The sequence below is a fragment of the Lathamus discolor genome, chromosome Z, assembly GCF_037157495.1.
Source record: "Lathamus discolor isolate bLatDis1 chromosome Z, bLatDis1.hap1, whole genome shotgun sequence".
NCBI classification, from domain to species: Eukaryota; Metazoa; Chordata; class Aves; order Psittaciformes; family Psittacidae; genus Lathamus; species Lathamus discolor.
The window spans coordinates 88,180,302-88,201,575 of NC_088909.1; the positions used below are offsets into that span (position 1 = coordinate 88,180,302).

Consider the following 21,274-nt stretch of genomic DNA (forward strand, 5'->3'; position numbering starts at 1 on the left):
AGAATCTCACTGTGACTTCCTACAAACACCAAGTGGGAAAGTTTCTGTTTTCCAAGGGGTTGTTGGGATTTCATAAGTATAATTAATGACTTAGATGTCAAGTGTCTCTCACATTGTCATTAATAAATCCATTACTTGTGTTCAGCCTGTAACAGTATAGGTAGATGAATAAATAGGAAGTTTGAAGAGGAAGTGTGAAAAACAGACTGAAGACTGTAATGTTGATTGTAATCATTATGCTTCTTTACAGAGAAGATGAACAACTCTCTGCTTGCTGCTATCTTTTTATTTGCAACAGGTAAGCTTTCATAAGCTGCATAACTTACTAATGTTTATAAATAGTAAAAATTCTTAATGCCACTCAAAGACAAGGCTGTACAGCCAAAATCACGACTGAATTAATTTCTGTAGGTGGGAGAAACAACAGCCAGTAACATTTTTTTGCTATCTCTATTGCCGTTATCTTGTTGAACACTAGCTTTTTATTTCCCAGATTCCTGCAGCTGCATAACCCAGGGTTTCCCATTCTGCCAGCAGCTCCCAGGTGGGTAAATACTTCTCAAATAATATCTTACTTAATTGCACCAATGAACATCATTGTTGAATGGGGACCCTGCTGGATGGACTGATCAAGGGGCAAAGGGATGACACCAGCACCCTTGTGTGCAGCCACCAGGGACCCTGTCTGCTGAGATAGAGCTGGGACCACCTCACACTGTCTTGAGACAGTTTGTCTCAAAAGCAACACCAGTTTCAAAAGACAGTGCAGTGTGTAATGTTTATGTGTGACAATTGTTGATGCTTTACATTTAACTGATACATTACTGTTAATGGAAAAAAGGGACAGCCCAATGTATTTCAGTGGAGGTTATTATTCTTTTCTAAAGAAAAAGAAACTGATTGAGATGTCTTCAGAACAGAGAACAATTTTATTCTTTCTTTGCATAGCTCTTGGAGCACAATCATGGTACAGGTCTAGTACTGTTCTTAGTCTGGGAAGTACTGATAATACACACGTTCTTTAAGTGGAAGCAGCACAATAAAACAACAAAAAAAAAGCACTAGGACAGAACTGAATATGCTCGTGGACTAATTCCCATGAATAGAACAAGTGAAAACATAAAGTGTGTAGCATTCAGTATGTTCTTCTGGAAAAAGTAACATAGAATTTAGTATATTGGCAGTAGGGTAATGCATTGATGTGTTAGTTGAGCTTACACTCTATTTCCACACATAGAATCTCTTATTTCTATCTTTGTCTGTTCTAACACCATCATCTCATAGACAAAGACAGAATTTTTTCGGAAGATTGGGAGCATGAGGCAAAATACAATCCCCCTTCTTCTGTAAGCAGATGTCTGCAACACTGTGGTAACCATCTGGCTCTCAGTTAATAGAAATTATTTGAGGAAGAAGTTAGCAGAAATTTAGTGGAAGAGCCAAAATATTTCCTTCTCGTTATTCTCTCCAAAACTGTTATTTCAAGTAGTTTTGGAAGCAGTATGTTACAAATATATTGACATAAAGTATTACAGCACTTCCAAAATGCATTTGTTTTCAGGTGTTTATTTTAAAGAAAAAGAACAAAAAAAAGAAACACAAAGTAAATGAAAGGCTTAATCCAGGGTAAAACAGGAGAAGAATATGAGAGCAGTTGCCAGTTTCCCCAGTTTTTAGAGCACTATGTCTATGGGTGAGACAGCCAAGATGTGGCTGGTCGTCAGAGTAGGAGCAAAGAATTCAGTAATTATTCATATTGCTGTAGAAACAAGGAAAAACTAATCTCCACCTTCCTGAAAGGAAGTTGCACACATCTAAACTGATGTAGTATAACTTTATTAAAAAACCACATTTCTTTTAGTAGGAGAGAGGAAGTGACATAGGGTGAGGGTACTGAAGTCTGAGCTGTACTCATCTGACACTCTTTTTTGTCCAAATCAACTTTTAAATATACAGCTGCCATCTGAATGATGAAAAGAATACTGGGGATATGCTGACTGTGGAAAAGAGGAGGACTGACCTTTTATTTCATAGCCATAACTATGCTGTGACACCAACTCCAGAGATATGCATAGTTACTTTCCCAGTAGCAAAACATTTCTTAGTCAAAATTGATAGGCATATTGGCAACTCATTAAGCCTAAGAGAAATAAAGGACATGTGAGTCTACTCATCAAGAAAAATTCATTTTTATCACCTGAAGTATCCTGTACCTGTTGAGATCCTGATCTACTTTTCTGAAGAGAAAAAAAAACAGGGTCTTTTTGTAAAGGTGTGGGTGGTACTTTAAGAAATCATAGCTGATTCTTCTGAACTGCCAGTTCAGACAGTAAGATGTAGAGCAAAAGCAGAACAGTCATATTTTATCATTACTGTTACTGATAAGAGATTTTTGAAACAGAAATAAGCTTAACCGCTAAAGACCAAAAATTAGTTCCTTTAAGAATGTCATCAGTGTTTTACTTTCCTTCAGCTGAAAAATGTGTATGTTCAGTTGCATAAAACTCCCATATTTTTCTTTCAAAAAATTAAGCACAAATCATTTTGTATATAAGCTTATGCTCCTACTACTTTATAATGTGATCTTTATGAAGCTGGTAGTGTAAGAGACATATTGTTTTTCTCCAGTGATAGTGCATTATTCTGAACTCTGGATAGAGATGACTGATGGGTTTGGAGTGATTCTGGAACCAAGCCAGTTGGTTCCACTGTTGAGAATTAGCCCTACGCTGCAGTGTGTAATGCTTTGCAAGAAATTCCAAAGCAATTCTTGACAGCTGAAAATTTCTGAAACATCACATTGGCCCTTGTTGTTACTAAAATGCAGTCCTTCACCCCTTTTTCCCCCCAACTCAGTTGCATGGAATTAATTTCTAAGATGCTTCACAAGAGAAGTGGGGCAGTTCTGGCCTATACTTTCAGAAATCTCTATAAATTTGTGTTTAACATTCAATAAGCTGCTCAAGCAGAGCCAATCCTGGTTTATGCTCTTGCAGGTGAACAGTGCCTTCCAGGCAAGGCAGATTCTCCCGGTTCTGTTCTCCAGGATTCCTAGGTCACAGCAGCTCCTCCAGGGAAGGAGCTTGCTCCCCAGACCCAGAGTAACCCACCATAAGAGAAAGCTTTGTACAGATTTCAGCAAGCATTTGAGCACTTCCAGAAACATAGTGTCATGACAGGCATTGTGTATCAGATGAGTACAGTGTGAAACCGGAGCAAAGCTGGGAGATAAAAATCTAAGGTCTCTTACGGCAGATGTTCACAGTAATTTTGTCATCTGGTTCAAGATTTCTTTGCAGTAACTTTCCTTGAAGCAGAATGCCAAAAGCTCTGATGATTCCTTTAATATAGGCAATTTATTTCTGCATTTTTGTGCCAAACAATGTGATAGTGTTTTCAGCAGTATAACAGATATTTTGTTAAAAATTGAAAAAAAGAAAAAACAATTAAGCTTTAAAAAGGTTCAGAGGCAAGCAGCAAGCAAGATGTCACTATAATAGGAGAGAAGCACAGTTCAAATATGTAGCCATAGCAAAGCTGTAGGAAACACCACAACAAGCATTTCAGCACTATGTTGTTGGGTACATAACAGCTGGTAATGGCATCATAACACACATGAAGAATTATCCCTTTCTTCCTTCATGCAGGAAAACTAGGTTTTGCTTGGAAACATTAGGACTGATAAGGTTTAATCTTCCTAAATGTCTGCCTTGTTCTAAATATTAGTGAACTACTTGCCTGGGAGTAAACATGGTATAATGGCACACACAGCTAGTTCTTACTTTGTTGCATAGAAGGGTATAGCCTGTTTTGTATTTGGCTTTGCTTCAAGTCACCTTGCACTGATTAATGGTAAGTAGTTGCCTGTGATGGGACTTCCCTAATCTTCGTATTTTCATCTTGCAGATTGGGACAATGAATTGGTATGCTACAAAGAATTAACTGAGGATCTAACCTGTACCTGGCTGCCAGTACCCAGTGCTCCGAATATAATTAATTATACCATCTTCTTAAAATGGTAAGACTAAAAAGTCATTTCAGAAAACGAAAAGCTGTTACACTGCTGTTCAGCATGATTCCTGCCTGCTAAGAGTTTTGCTCCAACATATTTCATCACATTGTAGGTTGTTACATAATACTGGTCAAAACCTGTCTTCACATTTTATCAGTACATATTGATTTGCTAAGAGTATGGTGGGTTGACCTTGGCTAGACATCAGATGCCTACCAAAGCTGGTCTATCACTCCCCCTCCTTAGCTGGACAAGGGAAAGAAAATACATCAAAAAGCCCATGGATCAAGGTTTTCCTGGTCAAAATAGCCTCAACTTGGAGAAAGTGATCTAATTTATTACCAATCAAATCAGAGTAGGATAATAAGAAATAAAACCAAACATTAAAACACCTTCTCTTCACCCCTCCTTTCTTTTCGGTTCAATTTCACTCCCTATTTTTCTATCTGCTCCCCTTCCCAGTGGCACAGGGGGATGGGAATGTTGGTTGTGGTAAGTTTATCACATGTTGTCTCTGCTACTTCTTTCTCCTCACACTGATCTCCTGCTCCAGTGTGGGATCCCTCCCACGAGACAATCCTCCATGAGCTTCAGTGTGAGTCCTTCACACAGGCTGCAGTTCTTCATGAACTGCTCCAGTGTGGATCCCTTCCATGGGTGCAGTCCTTCAGGAACAGAATGCTCCAGCGTGGGTCCCTTCCACGGATGCAGTCCTTCCGGAGCAGGCTGCTCCAGTGTGGGCCCCCCGTGGGGTCACAAGTTGTGCAGCAAACCTGCTCCAGTGCTGGCTCCTCTCTCCATGGGGCCACAGGTCCTGCCAGGAGCCTGCTCTAGTGCAGGCTTCTCCTGGGGTCACACCGCTGCTCCGGTGTGAGGGCCCCCATGGGCTGCAGGGGCACAGCTGCCTCACCCATGATCTGCACCATGGGCTGCAGGGGGATGTCTGCTCCAGCTATGGCCAGCAGTGGGCGCATCCTGGAGCTGGCTGGCATTGGCTCGATTGGATGCAGGGGAAGCTTCTAGCAGCTTCTCGCAGGAGCCACCCCGTGGTCCCCCTACTACCAAAACCTTGAGATGCAAACGCAGTACAAAGAGTCATTTATACATCTTTCCATTACGCCCACACATTGTTTGAAACACTATTGCCAAATAGCACTTTAGTCAATTTCTTTTATTTGCATCTATTGACTTGCATTGAATATTCAATACTAATGCATGCAAAACACACAAAAAACTAAGCTGTTTTTTATTATACTTTATATATTGTGTTATACCATGTATCCAAGTTGATGTCGGATGTGGCACATAAGAATAATAAATTTTAATGTATTTTCTTGCAATTCTGAGTTACCAAGTACTGGTTTAATGGGTGGAATGAACTTGTAGGCTTAATCTTTCTTGAGAAAGCTACAACAAAAAAGCCAAGTAAACCATATGGGCAGATTAAATCAATACCTGCCCACTGGTTTGTTAAAAATAAATTAAAGTAAGCAGATTTCTGTCTCAGTGCCTGCATTACAAGGTGGATTTTCCTCATTATTTTTTCTACATATTTGGGATCTCTCATGAGATTAAGATATGTTTAGAAATAGAGAACTAAGATCAGAAGAGATGATCTTTATGGTGATACCATATCATGGGGTACACAGAGTACCACATTGTGTGACGTTGGCAGATTCTGATACTCATTGCCGATTATTTTGCCACATAACCCATCACTCTGCATTTAAATAAGAGCTGTGGTTAGAAGCATAGTCACTACACTGGGAAATTCGCAAGAGTGATCTTCTACACATTGCAGAGGAGCAAAGCAATCACCTCAGGGCTGAGGTTAGTCCACTTCATGACCTGATTCAGTATTTTCCCACTGGAGATAGCAGCAGGCGCCAAGCTGCAGTAAGCACCAAATCGCACGACTTTTGCTGTCTTGCCTCCCGGGGCTTTCAGGCATCCTGATTTCTTTGAAGGGGAGAAGCACCTGTGAAACAGCTCTGCTTCTACAGAGATACCATCAGCCTAAGTATTTATAAGCTAGTTGCTGTTAAGAGTCCTCAGCCAAAATCAGACCGTACTGTTCCTAGGCTGCAGGGTTGGTGTTATGAGCACAGAAGGCAGAAGAAAGAGTGAAAGAGGAGGTGGGTAGGAGACCAGGGAGGCAATTGCCTTAGAGAGAGGTTGATTTTCCCAACCCAGAGGTAGGTCTTGAACCTCACAGTCTCCAACACTTCAGCCCAGTTGTCTTAAAGAAAAACTTCCCTTCACCCCTTACTGGGATAAGAGGAAAACAAACAAGAAAAAGGTTGAAAGGGCTTTTGCTTGCCTAGAAGAGGACATCACCTCTTTCTGCAGATGACATCAGTCTGACATTGAAATTGTTCCTTATTCTTGCTCCGTATGATTTAGTTGTCATGAAGAAAAGGATTAAAGAAAAATACTCCCACAGAGAAGTTCCAACCAAGCATTCAAAGTCACGCTTTTAAATATTAATGGCTGATTCACAGCTAGACTGAAGCAGAAGGCAGATAAACCTTCAAGTAGTTTTGTTCAGTTATTAAATATTGTATCATGATCAGCACATTTAATACTTGAAATACGTAGGCAGGCAATTCGTACGCTGGCCCATTTCTTTAAGAACATTCAACTGGCACAACTTTAACCTTAAAAAAACTCTGTACTTTGTGTGGCAGAGAGTAAATGAGAGAGAGATGCGGAAAGAAACCTAGTCAGAACAGGAACAACCTCCTATGTGAGGACTTAAACCTCTTGCACTTCCTGTGCTGTGTACATTAGGTATACCAGGAGAAGTCTTCAGTGCTGAGGACTGAGGTGTCATTTAAGTGCCTATGTCAAACTCTGATGTTTTGAAGGAACAAAGTCAGAAGGCAAGCATATAACTTGCAAGAAGTTTTTCATACCTTTGTGGTAATTTAAACTCAGTTAACTGGGGAATTCTGCTGTTCAAGGGGGTGCCAGCCAGCATGGCTTCACTAGGGGGAAATCCTGCCTGACCAATTTGGTGGCCTTCTATGATGGGGCTACACAGCTGATGGACAAGGGTAAAGCAGTTGACGTCATCTACCTGGACTTGTGCAAAGCGTCTGACACTGTCCCACACAACATCCTTGTCTCTAAATTGGAGAGACATCAATTTGATGTATGGACCACTCGGTGGATAAAGAACTGGCTGGATGGCCGCACACAAAGAGTTGTGGTCAATGGCTCAATGTCCAGCTGGAGACCAGTAACGAGTGGTGTCCCTCAGGGGTCGGTGTTGGGACCGGTCTTGTTTAACATCTTCATTGCTGACATGGACAGTGGGATTGAGTGTGCCCTCAGCAAGTTTGCTGATGACACCAAGCTGTGTGGTCCGGTTGATACGCTGGAGGGAAGGAATGCCATCCAGAGGGACCTTGACACGCTTGTGAGGTGGGCTGATGCCAACCTTATGAAGTTCAACCATGACAAGTGCAAGGTCCTACACCTGGGTCTGAGCAATCCCAGGCACAGCTACAGACTGGGCAAAGAAGAGGCTCAGAGTGGCCCTGCAGAGAAGGACTTGGGGGTGCCGGTCGATGAGAAAATGAACATGGGCTGGCAGTGTGCGCTCACAGCCCAGAAAGCCAACCGTATCCTGGGTTCCAAAAGGACATGGGACTGTTGGAACAAGTCCAGAGGAGGGCCACGAGGATGATCAGGGGACTGGAGCACCTCCCGTATGAAGACAGGCTGAGAAAGTTGGGGTTGTTCAGCCTGGAGAAGAGAAGGCTGCGTGGAGACCTCATAGCAGTGTTCCAGTACCTGAAGGGGGCCTATAGGGATGCTGGGAAGGGACTCTTCGTCAGGGACTGTAGTGACAGGACAAGGGGTAACGGGTTAAAAGTTAAACAGGAGAAGTTCAGGTTGGGTATAAGGAGGGAATTCTTTCCTGTTAGGATGGTGAGGCACTGGAATGGGTTGCCCAGGGAGGTTGTGAGTGCTCCATCCCTGGCAGTGTTCAAGGCCAGGTTGGACAAAGCCTTCAGTGGGATGGTTTAGTGTGAGGTGTCCCTGCCCATGGCAGGGGGGTTGGAACTAGATGATCTTGTGGTCCTTTCCAACCCGAACTATTCTATGATTCTAATTTTAAGTGCTTCTATGGTAGGTGGCAGGTAGACTTCATAAACGATTTCTAACCTAACTTTTTACCTTGTTTAAATCTCACTGTATATACAAAAGAAGGCCAAGCAGATTTTGTCTTATATCATGCTGTACCTTGCAAGTTTAAGGAATTTAGCAGTTTTCTACCATACAACAAAGATTTGCATGTGCAAATTTGCTAGATTTACAAGGGTACTGGAATTACATTTGCTGTTTCAAGCTGCTTAGGCCACACCTGCAAGATTTCAAGACACTGAATTCTGTGTATAGGCACCTGAAAAACTATTAATTGCTGTAAAATTGTGTTGTGAGGCAGGAATAAGTAAATTTAATCCAATAAAATGTTTGCTTTACATTCTGCTTCCTTTTTTCCAAAGGGACAGAATACCAAAACTTTTCCAGCGAAACACGTCATCAACTTCCATCACGATAGAACGAAAGAATCTCTACATGAAGCGATCTGCATCAATTTGGATAGCAGTCAATTATGCCCATGACAGCTGTGTGAAAGGAAAGAAGATCTCAGTTACACCGAGCAAAGCAGGTGCAATGGCTTCATGAACTGTGTCACTGCAGACCCAAGCTGAAGCACTGGCAGCATTTTTGTAAAGATTATTTCCAAAATTGTAACTCCCAATATACACTTGTTATTTTTATGGGTCCAGAGAGCTAAGCTGCAGTTTGGCTTCCTTGGAAGAAATCTTTACTGAAGTCAATAGCAGAAGTTTATCAGCTTTTATGGGAGAAGAGTTGTATTTTAAATCATTTGCTAGACTAGGAAATAGTCATAGCCAGGAAAATATATACTAATACTTGTGTACAGTACTTAACCAGTTTCCTGTGTTCTCTTTAATGGTTTACTGAACATCTTTATTGGTTTATGAAGAGTAGGTTGACTCGGTACCATGCACTTATGGAATCCTTGTCATAGAACATTGACATTTTGAGAAACCTTTTCAAAGTTCACTCTTTTTGAAGGCCAGTTACCCATTACATGGTGCTGCAGGGGAGATATAAAAAAAGGTAAATCTTATCAACTATGTCCTTCAGATGTTTATTTAAAGATTCCCTACAGTATCTGATCACTGAGATAAATTTGCGAGCTTTCCTAAAGTTCCCAAAAAATCACAGTCCAAGAAAAAACAGTGCTCCTTACTGTCACGGAGAACTACCAGTACAAACCAAATTATCCCTATAACCTTCTCGAAGGCTTTTGGCCAACTTGTGTTTATTAGAGAGGCAGACAAAAATGTATTTGCACTTAAAATTGCATAGCTAAAGCAGTTGCTGAAATTAGAAGATGTCTGGAAATTTTTTGTACAATCCACAAATATAGGTACTTTTGGCATTTTTGTTTTGCCTTTCAGACTCACTCAGGTTAACACCTGTTTAGAAAAAGGGTCTTTCTGAAATAAGTAGAAATATTCACAAAAGAAAGACAGGAGGATCAACCCTGTTTTGTTGATACCATAAAGATTTAGTAATTATTTATATTCAGTCTTTTTAAAATCTTTCAGTGTTCAGTATTCTGTGCCAAGCATTTTATTTTTTATAAACCACACCTGACAGACATAATTACCAAAAACCTTCATCCTTCTCTTGTATTTACAACAGCTGTATGTTCCTCATTTTAGGGAAATGCTTGACACCATCGAATATAAATGCTCATCAGATCACAAACCAACTGATAGTGAAGTGGGACCTGCCTGCAATTCCTACAGTGTATGAGCTGAGGTACAGAGAGGCAGTCGCAGAATCCACTCATTGGACACTGGTATGTACTTAAGAGACGAAAATCATTTGAGAACTTGAGGTACTTTGTCAGCTCAGCAGTACATATCACAGGTGCAGGACATTGACAGGATGCTACTGCAGAGCGCACACAACATGAATAGCAAGGAGGCACAGCATGCAGATAATCTGTAGGCAAATCTCACAAAGATCTTGGCTTGTTCTAACAGATCCTAAATTATTTGGATTAATAGTCTTACACAGTAAAATATAGAACAGCATGTCACCCTTTTCCCATTCAGAGTATCATTGTTTTGTTTCTTTAAATGTGGTTAAGCTAAACAATGAAGATTGTTTTGGGCCATTGAGACTAGTTTGGAACAGGTTACTGTAAGTAGCTTGTTGAGTGAAACCCCAGTGAGTTATGATAATTCTTCAGTTAGAGTTTTGAGCTCCTCTCTGTGTTCTAATATTGACTCCCAGGGTTTGCCTGTCCACAAGAATGAGTATAATGGATGGGAAGTGATAGAAAACCCAAGTACATGCTTCCTTAAATATTCTAAAGTTCCTATTAATTGTTGCAACTCCTTCCTTTATTGGGGCATTGGCAGCTTTTTTGTTTTTCTTAAGGTATCTGGAGCAATCACTTCACTGCCTGCTATCCACCAAGTATCTAAAAATTTTACTTCTTTACCTGGTCCCTGACATTTTCCACATGGAATATCAATTTCTTCTTCATTTAGTGCTTGCCATACTGCTGCTGCTGCTTTCACCCCCTTCTCAGGGGAAGTTCCTCCAATCAGAATATCATCTATATATCGTTATAGTTTCACAACCTTGGGGAGTAAGACTGTCTGTAAAAGTTCTGCAAGTGTGGCATGAGCAATTGTGGGTGAATGTTAATACCCCTGTGGGAAGCTGTTTAAAGTATGTACTATTCCCTTCAAAGAGAAAACTTCTCTATTATACATTAGGGGACTCATAAAGAACATATCTTTTACATCTAATGCTGCCATCCATGGTTGTGCAGCTTCAGCTGCTTGCAAAGTAGTTTTAAGTTTGGGGTGTTTGGTACAGCAGCTGTTAGCAGGGCTGTATTAGCATTCAGGTGCTGACAGTCAACTGTTAAATGCTGCCTCCTGCTTGGTTTCCAACTGGCCGGACAGGTGATTTACGTGGGGAATGGGTTCTGGATGTCATTTGTCATTTCTCTAAATCTCCAGAAATTCCATTCCATGCCACAGCAAAAATCAGTTATTGTGGTACATTAGTAATTTTTGAGTGGGGGAGGAGAAGCCATACGCTTCTTGACCAGGAGCCATAAATTCACCTTGGCAGTTTAACAAACAACACTTGCTTCCTTCAGACCACTGATCTTAACCATCTGGATTGCATGGCCAGCTTCTCAATATATTCTCAGTATATTGAAGTATATTCTTCAATACTATCTTCTTGTGTTGGTATTGAAATTTGTGCTCCCCTATCAATTAAAAATTCCACTAATTGTCCTTGAGGACCAACTGGAATTAAAATATGTGGGCCATCACCACTTACGTTCTGATAAGCCTCCAGTTTCCAGACAGGAAGGCAAATTGCCTTCTGGCATTACTCTGTTTTTTTTGATTCAGGCCCTGCAATTCCTCCCTAAGGGGAAGGTAGAGGTTGTGTCCCTTACTGAGGACTGGTGCTGGAGGATTTGAAATAGGCTCCTTCTTTTCACTGTTACTTAATTTCTGGGAGGCTTCAGCAGGCTGACCTTGAATCATGGCTCTGGGAATACTTAGGGCAACAGCTTTCCAATTATATCAATTGTCATAAGCCCATTTTTCTGAGAAGCTGGTACTCGGATTCACTTCATGCCTCTGTAAATAATCAGTGGTACTATTTGCCAACCTATCAAATAAATCTATTTGTTATAAGTGAAGTGTGTCACTTCATCCACAAAAGAGAATAGCAATATGTAATTGATATAAAACTGCAATTTAACAAAGCCCAATAGTAAATGTGATAGCGACTTAACAAGTTTTGATGGCAAGGTACACTTGAGTATTTACTGCATAGAGGACAGGGTTAGACAAAACTGTCAGGGAGGCCTTTCCATTGAGTCATGAGGTTCAGGAAGAGCCCCCGCTGTATTCTAAACTCCTTCCTGAGGGGAGCTCAGGTGCAGCTGGATCCAGACTTAGTCCCAGACTTTGTCGATGGTGCATTACGACCACCACTGGTGGTTATCACTTGAAGAGGGTTATGTGAAATAAACGTCTGGTTGGAGCAGTAAATACACTGACACAGAAGTTAACTGATTAATTTTAATTAAAAAAAAAAAAAAAAGAAAGAAAGAAAAAGAAAGCACTGCAAAAAAACAGAAAAGAGCTGGGTTGTTTTTTTCGGGTTTTTTTGTTTGGGTGGTTTGGTTTTGTTCTTTGATAGGCTTTTTAGGAATTACATAGCATTAAGAAAGCAAAACTTTACACACATCAGCCATATGGATCTATTTAGACATACTGTAACATTTGAGAATAAAGGTATCTTTTTAATGTTTAATTTGACCTTAACATCTTGTTCTTCAGAATGCCAACAAGGCAAGTTTGTTAGGTAACATTATTTTTCATTATATATAATGCCTAATTTATTTTAAAAGCAATATTTAGACCTAAACTGTTGCTTATATGTTGTGACTGAGCAGATCATGAAACAGAGGATATTGCCTTGAAAGAAAGAGTGAAAAGACATTGGCTAAAATGTTTAGTAAATCTTCATTGATGAACAGGGACCCCTACTTTTGGCTGCAGTCAGGTGGCTGGTTCTTGACTGAGAAATCAGTTAATACAAGATTATGTTTTATTGCTGCCACATAAATTAAACCTCATTTGTTTTTAGGTGCCTGTCAAAAGCAGTGCTGTCAATATCACCATTTCGGATTTAAATGCTATGTCTTCATACATTGTTCAGCTTAGATGCATAGCCAAGGATGGTCTCTACTGTGTTTGCATTTGGAGTAAAGAGATTTTAGTCCCTCACAGTAAGTGAAATATAGTTTTGTCTTACTGGGAATAAGCATGAATGTAAAAGCCTCTTAAAATCTTACATATATGAAATAGCATTGTCAGATACTGTTGAAAATATGATGATCATATTGATTTATATCAGTGCATGTTCCCATCTTTTTCCATGTTTACCAGAACTCATGAACAAGCCAAGAATATCATACAGTGCAACTACAGAAATTGCTCCAGGCAGAAGAAGTGTTCTTCTGAAGTGGGAGGTAACATTCACTTTGAGTCTGGGTACCTTCTATATGTCCATGCTATTAATTTATTACTTTGTAGGAAAAAAGTAGACTTTCTCATCATAATGAGACTATTGTATAAGTAGAAGGCATTGAATACTGTAGTCTTACTTCAGGATTCACTGCATTTTTATGGTGGTGTTTTAGGTGCTAGAAATTAGCAAGGAAAGAACACACCAATTTACAATCTTGACAAATTATTAAACCAGCAATCTCTGTGCTCAAAATCATTGACTAGAATAAAGATTATTCCCAGCTTGCATTAAAAATAGGTGTGCCTCAAGTTTGACACTTTTCCTAGAAAGAGCCTAAGTCTTTAACGCATACAAGTGTCATACCTTGTGTTTCACATTTCATAAGGAACATCCATGTTCTCAAGAGACCAAAATCTTTTAGAAAAGTTTTGTCAATCTACTAATTTACTAATTCAGAAGTACAAATACATTATGATAGAGATGGAAAAAGAGCCTCTGGCTTATAAGAGCAGCTTCAAACTGCATGTTTCCCATAATGACATTTAAAGTTCAAACCTACACATCAGAGGCATGCCCTTTTCTGCAGCAGGAGTTGTTATCAGCTGACCGACTACAACAGCTTTACCGGCTGAAGTTCTCTTGGTAAGAAATGAGCAACTGACAGCCTTGAATATACAGTCAATGGGTACACAGGCAATTTCAGTGAACAAGGTGTACTAGAGGCGTTTGCATGGAAATTAATTGATGTTATCTAAATTCTGAGAGAAGGAGTGTCTACAAACTCCAGGTTTGACATAGGGAAAATCCCTGACTGAAAGGACAGACTCTGGCAGAGTTTTAAAATATCAGAATTGGAAAGTTCTGTAGTTACCCTGTGCACTTTTCTCAATGGAAAGAAAAGGCAGCAGAGGAAATAGACATCTTCTGATAAGCATAAAAGATCCCCTTTTTCTCTTATCTACTGATAAAAAGGCAAAGCTGCACACTAAATTATTCATTTTGTGACCAAGCAATAGACTGTACATGCCAATTTAAATGTCAAGTTAAGAGAATAAATTATTCTCCATCTAAATGCTTTAGTTAAAAAAAAAAAAAAAAAAAGCAATATTAAATATAGAAACAGGGCTAGGATCTTCATTCAAGATAATACTTATACTAGTCTATTATACAAAGTAGGGTTCAAACCCAGATGGCTTCAACAAACATCAAAGGAGCAGAGGGAAGGAGTGAACTCAATAATTAGCATGTTAAATGTAGATGGAAAATCCTCAGCTCTGCTGCCATACTTGTTTAAGCTGGTCTGAAGCAAATAAAACAGCTTAGAGATATTTCAGCTAGCCATCGCTCTTCTGTTTTTGCTAATATTCAGGTAACAGCCTCCACATAGTTTGGATCAACAGGCACAGGATGCTGGCTTCAGCTCTAAACACCTGACTAGACAACATGTATTGCTTTCATGGCTGCATATAACACGGGACCTCCTGCAGGACTGCACAATATAGAGCAGTGCTAACTTTTTCTGGTCTCAATTTGCTAAACTAAGAAAGCTAAATTCTACTAGTTTCTTCTTGTGCAATAGACCTCATAATTTCACATATCCTGGGAATTATTTCTCCTACACAGAAACATTTTCCAGTTTCAAAGCCTGATGAGAGAACCATAACACTCTTCTCCCAATAGCTTTACCAGAGCTTCAAATAAAGGCACTAATTCTTCCCTCTATCCTGGGAAAAACATGTTTCCATTTAAAGAACCTCCAACTTTATCAGAAACTCCTCTCAACACAGGTGTTTCTGCTTTTAAATTGTCACCCTGTTTATGTTACTCCAAAAGCATCCAATAATTTGGACAGGTGGCCTGGGTAGAGAACATGGATGTTGTCCAGGAAGCTGGGGACAAGGTTAGGAAGGCTAAGGCCCAAAGGCTCTGACTGCACCACCCAAGTCTTGGAAGGTAGACGCAGGGACTGTGAGAATGAAGACCTTGGGCCCACTGTACGAGAGGATCTGGTTCGAGACCATCTTAAGAACCTGAACGTACACAAGTCCATGGGACCTGATGAAATCCATTCACGGGTCCTGAAGGAGCTGGCGAATGGAGTTGCTAAGCCACTGGCCATCGTATTTGAAAAATCATGGCAGTCAGGTGAAGTTCCAGACAACAGGAAAAAGGGAAATATAACCCTCATTTTCAAGAAGGGGAAAATGGAAGACCCGGGGAATTACAGACCAATCAGTCTCACCTCTGTGCTTGGCAAAATCTTGGAGCAGATTCTCCTGGAAGGCATGCTAAGGCACATGAAAAACAACAAGGTGCTTGGTGACAGCCAGTATGGCTTCACTAAGGGGAAATCCTGCCTCACCAATTTGGTGGCCTTCTGTGATGGGGCTACAGAACTGATGGACAAGGGTAAAGTAGCTGATGTCATCTACCCGGACTTGTGCAAAGCGTTTGACACTGTCCCACACAACATCCTTGTCTCTAAATTGGAGAGATATCAATTTGATAGGTGGACCACTCGGTGGATAAAGAACTGGCTGGATGGCCGCATGCAGAGTTGTGGTCAATGGCTCGATGTCCAGCTGGAGACCAGTAACGAGTGGTGTCCCTCAGGGATCGGTGTTGGGACTGGTCTTGTTCAACATCTTTGTTGGTGACATGGACAGTGGGATTGAGTGCACCCTCAGCAAGTCTGCTGATGACACCAAGCTGTGTGGTTTGGTTGATACGCTGGAGGGAAGGGATGCCATCCAGAGGGACCTTGACACGCTTGTGAGGTGGGCTGATGCCAACCTCATGAAGTTTAACCATGACAAGTGCAAGGTCCTACACCTGGGTCGGAGTAATCCCAGGCACAGCTACAGACTGGGCAAAGAAGAGATTCAGAGCGGCCCTGCAGAGAAGGACTTGGGGGTGTTGGCTGATGAGAAAATGAACATGAGCCAGCTGCAGTGTGTGCTCGCAGCCCAGAAAGCCAACCGTATCCTGGGCTGCATCAAAAGGAGCGTGACCAGCAGGTCGAAGGAGGTGATCCTGCCCCTCTACTCTGCTCTTGTGAGACCTCACCTGGAGTATTGTGTGCAGTTCTGGTGTCCTCAACATAAAAAGGACATGGAACTGCTGGAACAAGTCCAGAGGAGGGCCACGAGGATGATCAGGGGACTGGAGCACCTCCCGTATGAAGACAGGCTGAGAAAGTTGGGGCTGTTCAGCCTGGAGAAGAGAAGGCTGCATGGAGACCTCATAGCAGCCTTCCAGTATCTGAAGGGGGCCTATGGGGATGCTGGGGAGGGACTCTTCATTAGGGACTGTAGTGAAAGGACAAGGGGTAACGGGTTAAAACTTAAACAGGGGAAGTTCTGATTGGATATAAGGAGGAAATTCTTTCCTGTTAGGGTGGTGAGGCACTGGAATGGGTTTCCCAAGGAGGTTGTGAGTGCTCCGTCTCTGGCAGTGTTCAAGGCCAGGTTGGATGAAGCCTTGTGTGGGATGGTTTAGTGTGAGGTGTCCCTGCCCATGGCAGGGGGGTTGGAACTAGATGATCTTGAGGTCCTTTCCAACCCAAACTATTCTAAGATTCTATGAATTGCATTAACATAACCCAATTTCTCGGCTTTGCAGTATCTTCACGCTATTAATTTTGTACCAAGAAATAACAGACAATCTTGATATCAGAAATATTCCTTGAGGAATTCACAGGCCTTCATGTATGAAGTCCAGCTTCTATCTAGATCACAGCAATTTCTATTCTATGCACTCATTTTCCAATCTGTCATGAAGATTAGTACAGTAAAATAACATGTGAACCATCGCCACCTAAAAATGTGAATCAGTGAATACACAACGTGTTCTAAAGTTGCAGTGTAATTACTAGCATTTATCTTCAAAGAGACCAGATGCCTAACAAAGCCTAGTAGATGAAGATTCCCAGAGGCATGAATTGTAATTTAACACCTCTCATTAACTTTCAAGTTCCTAATTATGAGGGGTAAGTTCCACTCAAATGTAGAGAATGTTACTGCTGCTTTACTGCTGTTATTACTACTTGGATACACATAACTAAGATCTCAATTAAGCAAAACACTTAATACCATGCTTAAATCCCCTAAATTTAAGTCTGCTCTTAATTTTAAGGAAATGCTTTGCTTCATTGATTCCTAATAACCTAATTAAAACAGTATGATTTTATCCCCCACATTAAAGGTGACAATTAGGTTTTACAATTTAATTCCTCTTGATTTTTCTGCACAGAACATAATAATATTTATAGAATAATAATCTTTTTTCTCTTACTAGGTAACACAAAGTGAGAATATCCTTGGATATTACATTAATGTGGAAAGAATACCCAACTGCAGTGATTCACCAAATCGCATCTTTCTAAAGGACAGAAAAGTTCTTGTAAACATTTCTATGGCTTATTACAGAGTTAATATTTCTGCCTATAATCAAGCAGGAGAATCTCCACAAGCCATCTACATCGTCCCAGACTTCTGTGCAACAGGTACTTACTTCATCATTCATTCATTAGAGCAGTGGGGAAGTTTTATGAGCAATCTGTAATATACTTTTTGTCAGTCTTTGGGACACGGTTAAGTATTTGCTTGAATATTTTTAGGCTGATATTTTTGCATAGCAAGAGTCAGTGCTGTTTCTTAGGAAACAATTTCAATAGAAGTTAACAAACAGACTAAGTAATTTAACATTTTGTTCATCACTTCCCATTTTCTCAAGCCAGAGAAATAGCTATGTGCTAGATCTACCTATCAAAAGGAGGGTCATCAAAGTTAAGTAGATGCCAGCAGTTTAAACAAAGTTTGAAGAATGATGTGCAAATCTAATGTTTTTAAGTTAAGTAACTATTAAAGACCTGCTACTGTCCTTTATTTCAGTATTAGCCCTGCTGGTACATGGTGGGGGCAATAGGGAGAATGTACATGTCATATTCCAATGAAGATGTAAGCTATTATGATGCCTAAAGACACAGGTTTTTTTTTTCATTTAAACAAGAAAACAATTTAACATCGTTTTGCTTATAATATAAGCTAGTTTCATTTATTATAATCTTGATGTACAGCTATTGCAATAAAAGAAAACCTCTCTCTTCCAAAGTAAGATTTATTATTTTTTTTTCTTAAATTAACCTATAGCATGTGTAAGTGTGCAAGTGCCTTTGTTGGTCTCCAGACAGCTGCAAGTCATTGATTTTCCCAGAAATAAGGAGTTCCTGGACAAACTCACACAAAAAGGAAACCTATAGAGGCTGGAAGCAAGGACAGGTAGCCTGGGAGGAATACAGGAAAATTGTCTGAGAAGCCAGGGATCATGTGAGTGAAGCTAAAGCCCTGACAGAATAATCTGGTCAGGAACATCAAGGGCAACAAAAGAAGCTTCTCTAGGTCAGTTAGTGGTAGGGACAGACTTTTTAGTAGGACAGGGGATAATGGTTTGAAAATAGAAGAGGGGAGATTAAGACTAGCTATAATGACATGTGGCCGCCCCATCCCTGGAAGCGTACAAGGCCAGGTCGGATTGGCTTTGAGCAACCCGGTTTGAGCAACTGTGGCCAGAGTGTTAGAATGAGATGATCTTCAAGGTCCCTTCCAACACAAACCATTCTATGATTCCATGGTTTTCTAACACATCCCCCTCATTCTGCTCTCCTTGCCCTGCAAAGACATAACAATTTGGTTATGCCCTGTGTTTGGCTGCTTTCACTCCCTTCTGATGAAATATATACTTCCACCTCAAGCCATTTTTCGATTGACGGCTACTTGTTTACTGAACCTCTCAGCCCGTTCTTCATGACTCTTCTTAGATACGCGTTTCAGACTTGGTTGTACTTATATGCAGGTTTGCTGTATCTATCATGAGTTAACAGAAGATACTTGTATTAAGTGCATTCCTTCTCACCATGCACAACTTTTCAGCTAGTACAGATATTTTCTTTAATTTGACTTTATTATACTGGTTTTCAGACAGAAGATGATCTAGTCTGTCACAAGATCCACTTCTTACTCCAAAATGACAGGTTGTTCTGTGCCCTTAGTTTCAGTCAGAAGGCCTTTACTATTATTTAAATACTCTGTCTTTCAAAATGTCAAAATGTTTAACATCCTTGCAGAAAATGCGAAGTATATGGAATATAAAATTATATGGCTAAAATCCACAATTAGCCCCTTCTCCCCCTCCACACTCTACCTCACAGTTGCCTTATGTCTATGTATAGCAGTTAATAGTGGCTCACAGGAGGTTATTTAGCAACGTCAGGCTTCCTTTTCCTAAGGCTTGGAACAGCCATTTCTCCTTTTCCAAATTTGGGAAATTAAAGCTCATGACCAGCAGCTAACACTGGATTCCCAGACACCATTGCAGAGTACTAGATGCTGAGTTTCCTTTACTGACATAATCATGTAAAACTTACTACATCAGCTGCAGTGATAACTACGTATTGAATAATCTTTGAAAAAAAGCAAAAGAGAGAAAGCAGTCAAGAGAAGAGAAACCTGCTTTCCTGTTTATTGATCTCTAATGGCATATTTGTTTACAGACATGCCTGGCCAAATCCACGTCAAACACCAGGGAACTAGCGCGGTTGTTACCTGGACTCCAGAATACAATCCAAAATGTTTTGTGGTTGACTGGGGCACGGGTAAAGAAGATATGCGCATGAAAATAGTAACTACAGCTACCGGAAATTTCACACTAGGTAACAGCAACCACCCCATTTTTAAGAGCAAACTGAAGATACGGATAAGTGCAACCCTTATCTCTGTCCAGTACTGAGATCAGCCAATTCTTAGTAACACCAAGGCAGACAAAATGCAAAAGTTTTAGTAGGATTCTTCTGGTCACAGCTGGGCAAGAAATGTAAACTGCTGTTGCTGGTATGATATCCCTCCTTGCCCACGTCCCAGGGAGACCTAAACACTACTGGCTTTAAAAGCAAAAATAAAATATTTCTCTTGTGTCTAGGTAAGCTTAACTTTAACTATGAACTGCTCTTTAGTCTCTCTTAGATAACTTTTTTACCCCAATGGCTGTCCTTCTGAAAACCTAAGATCTCAACTCCAGTATTCTGCTGACCAAGGCAGGCATGATGAGCTGCAGCCAAGGATCATTTACATGGCAATCATCAGAAATCTTGATTAAAATCATGGAGGTGACACTTGCAAAGGCCATGCAGGACTGGCTTTTATGTACAGTAAAGAATATTCAGCTTCAGAGTTCTACAAATGAATGCACTGTTTTCCTTGGTACTTCCGCAACATCCACGCTGCCACATGACATCTAGTTGTTCTGCTTGCTTTTAAATATGATGGCTGAGTGCGAAATACCAGTCCTTGCACTAAGATATCAACAGCCGTTTTAGTTCCTTTCTTCTCCTTTAGGAGTTCAAGTCTTTTAGAGAGAGACTGCAAATAGGTCTGGCACCCTTTAAAAGAAAAGTTATATCTCATCCTGCTTTTGAAATGTTTGTGGTAACTGTCTAGAGACAATAAAGAAGGATGCACATATTTGGTAGTCAGTGTAAAACACCATAAACCTATACTACGTTTTGAATCTCAGAAAGTAAGGACTATACAGAAAAGCTACACAGTTTTTGTCTCTCCTGCCCTTCTTTGTAATTTCTAACTTTTCAATGAACTCTGATGTACCTTTATTTGTTTTCCAGACAATTTTCAGCCGTTTAAGTTGTACAAAATAATGGTTCATGCATCTGATGTGTGTCAGTGTGAAAGTTTCACAGGACATGAAAAGACTTTTGGAGTGACCCACTTTTACTCAGTTGAAGGAGGTATTCCTCCCCTTTGTATGACCTCATCTCTCATATTTCTTCTTGTTTCCTATCTGCAGCAATTTACATAAAATTTCTCTTCCAGGCAGCTTAACAGCATTGTCCAGTTAGCATTGCCTTTGGTTCTAGCAGTTATGCTCCGGCAGTGAATGACCTGAATGTTGTTCCTTACTGACAGGTCCACAGAAATATTATCATTACGTAAGACATTACCAAAATAACAGAAACAGTGTCTCAGAGTTAGTAATTGTGTCCAAAGTCAGATTTTCCAATCCCAATTTGGAAGTGTCTGATATTTCAAGTTGAAATTATAACGGCTGTGGCTGTTGGAG

The 21,274-nt window shown here is 40.4% G+C and overlaps 1 protein-coding gene across 1 annotated transcript in view; it reads left to right on the top strand.

The window, feature by feature from the left end:
• The first annotated feature begins 255 nt into the window (after positions 1–255).
• Positions 256–21,274, top strand: part of LOC136005374 (interleukin-31 receptor subunit alpha-like) — a 31,617-nt gene continuing 10,598 nt past the window's right edge. The window contains exons 1-10 of the mRNA XM_065662789.1: positions 256–298; positions 494–544; positions 3,907–4,018; positions 8,527–8,693; positions 9,784–9,923; positions 12,761–12,902; positions 13,063–13,145; positions 17,441–17,648; positions 19,695–19,853; positions 20,820–20,942. Coding sequence (XP_065518861.1) covers positions 256–298; positions 494–544; positions 3,907–4,018; positions 8,527–8,693; positions 9,784–9,923; positions 12,761–12,902; positions 13,063–13,145; positions 17,441–17,648; positions 19,695–19,853; positions 20,820–20,942 — 1,228 coding nt within the window. The remainder of the gene's footprint in view (positions 299–493; positions 545–3,906; positions 4,019–8,526; positions 8,694–9,783; positions 9,924–12,760; positions 12,903–13,062; positions 13,146–17,440; positions 17,649–19,694; positions 19,854–20,819; positions 20,943–21,274) is intronic.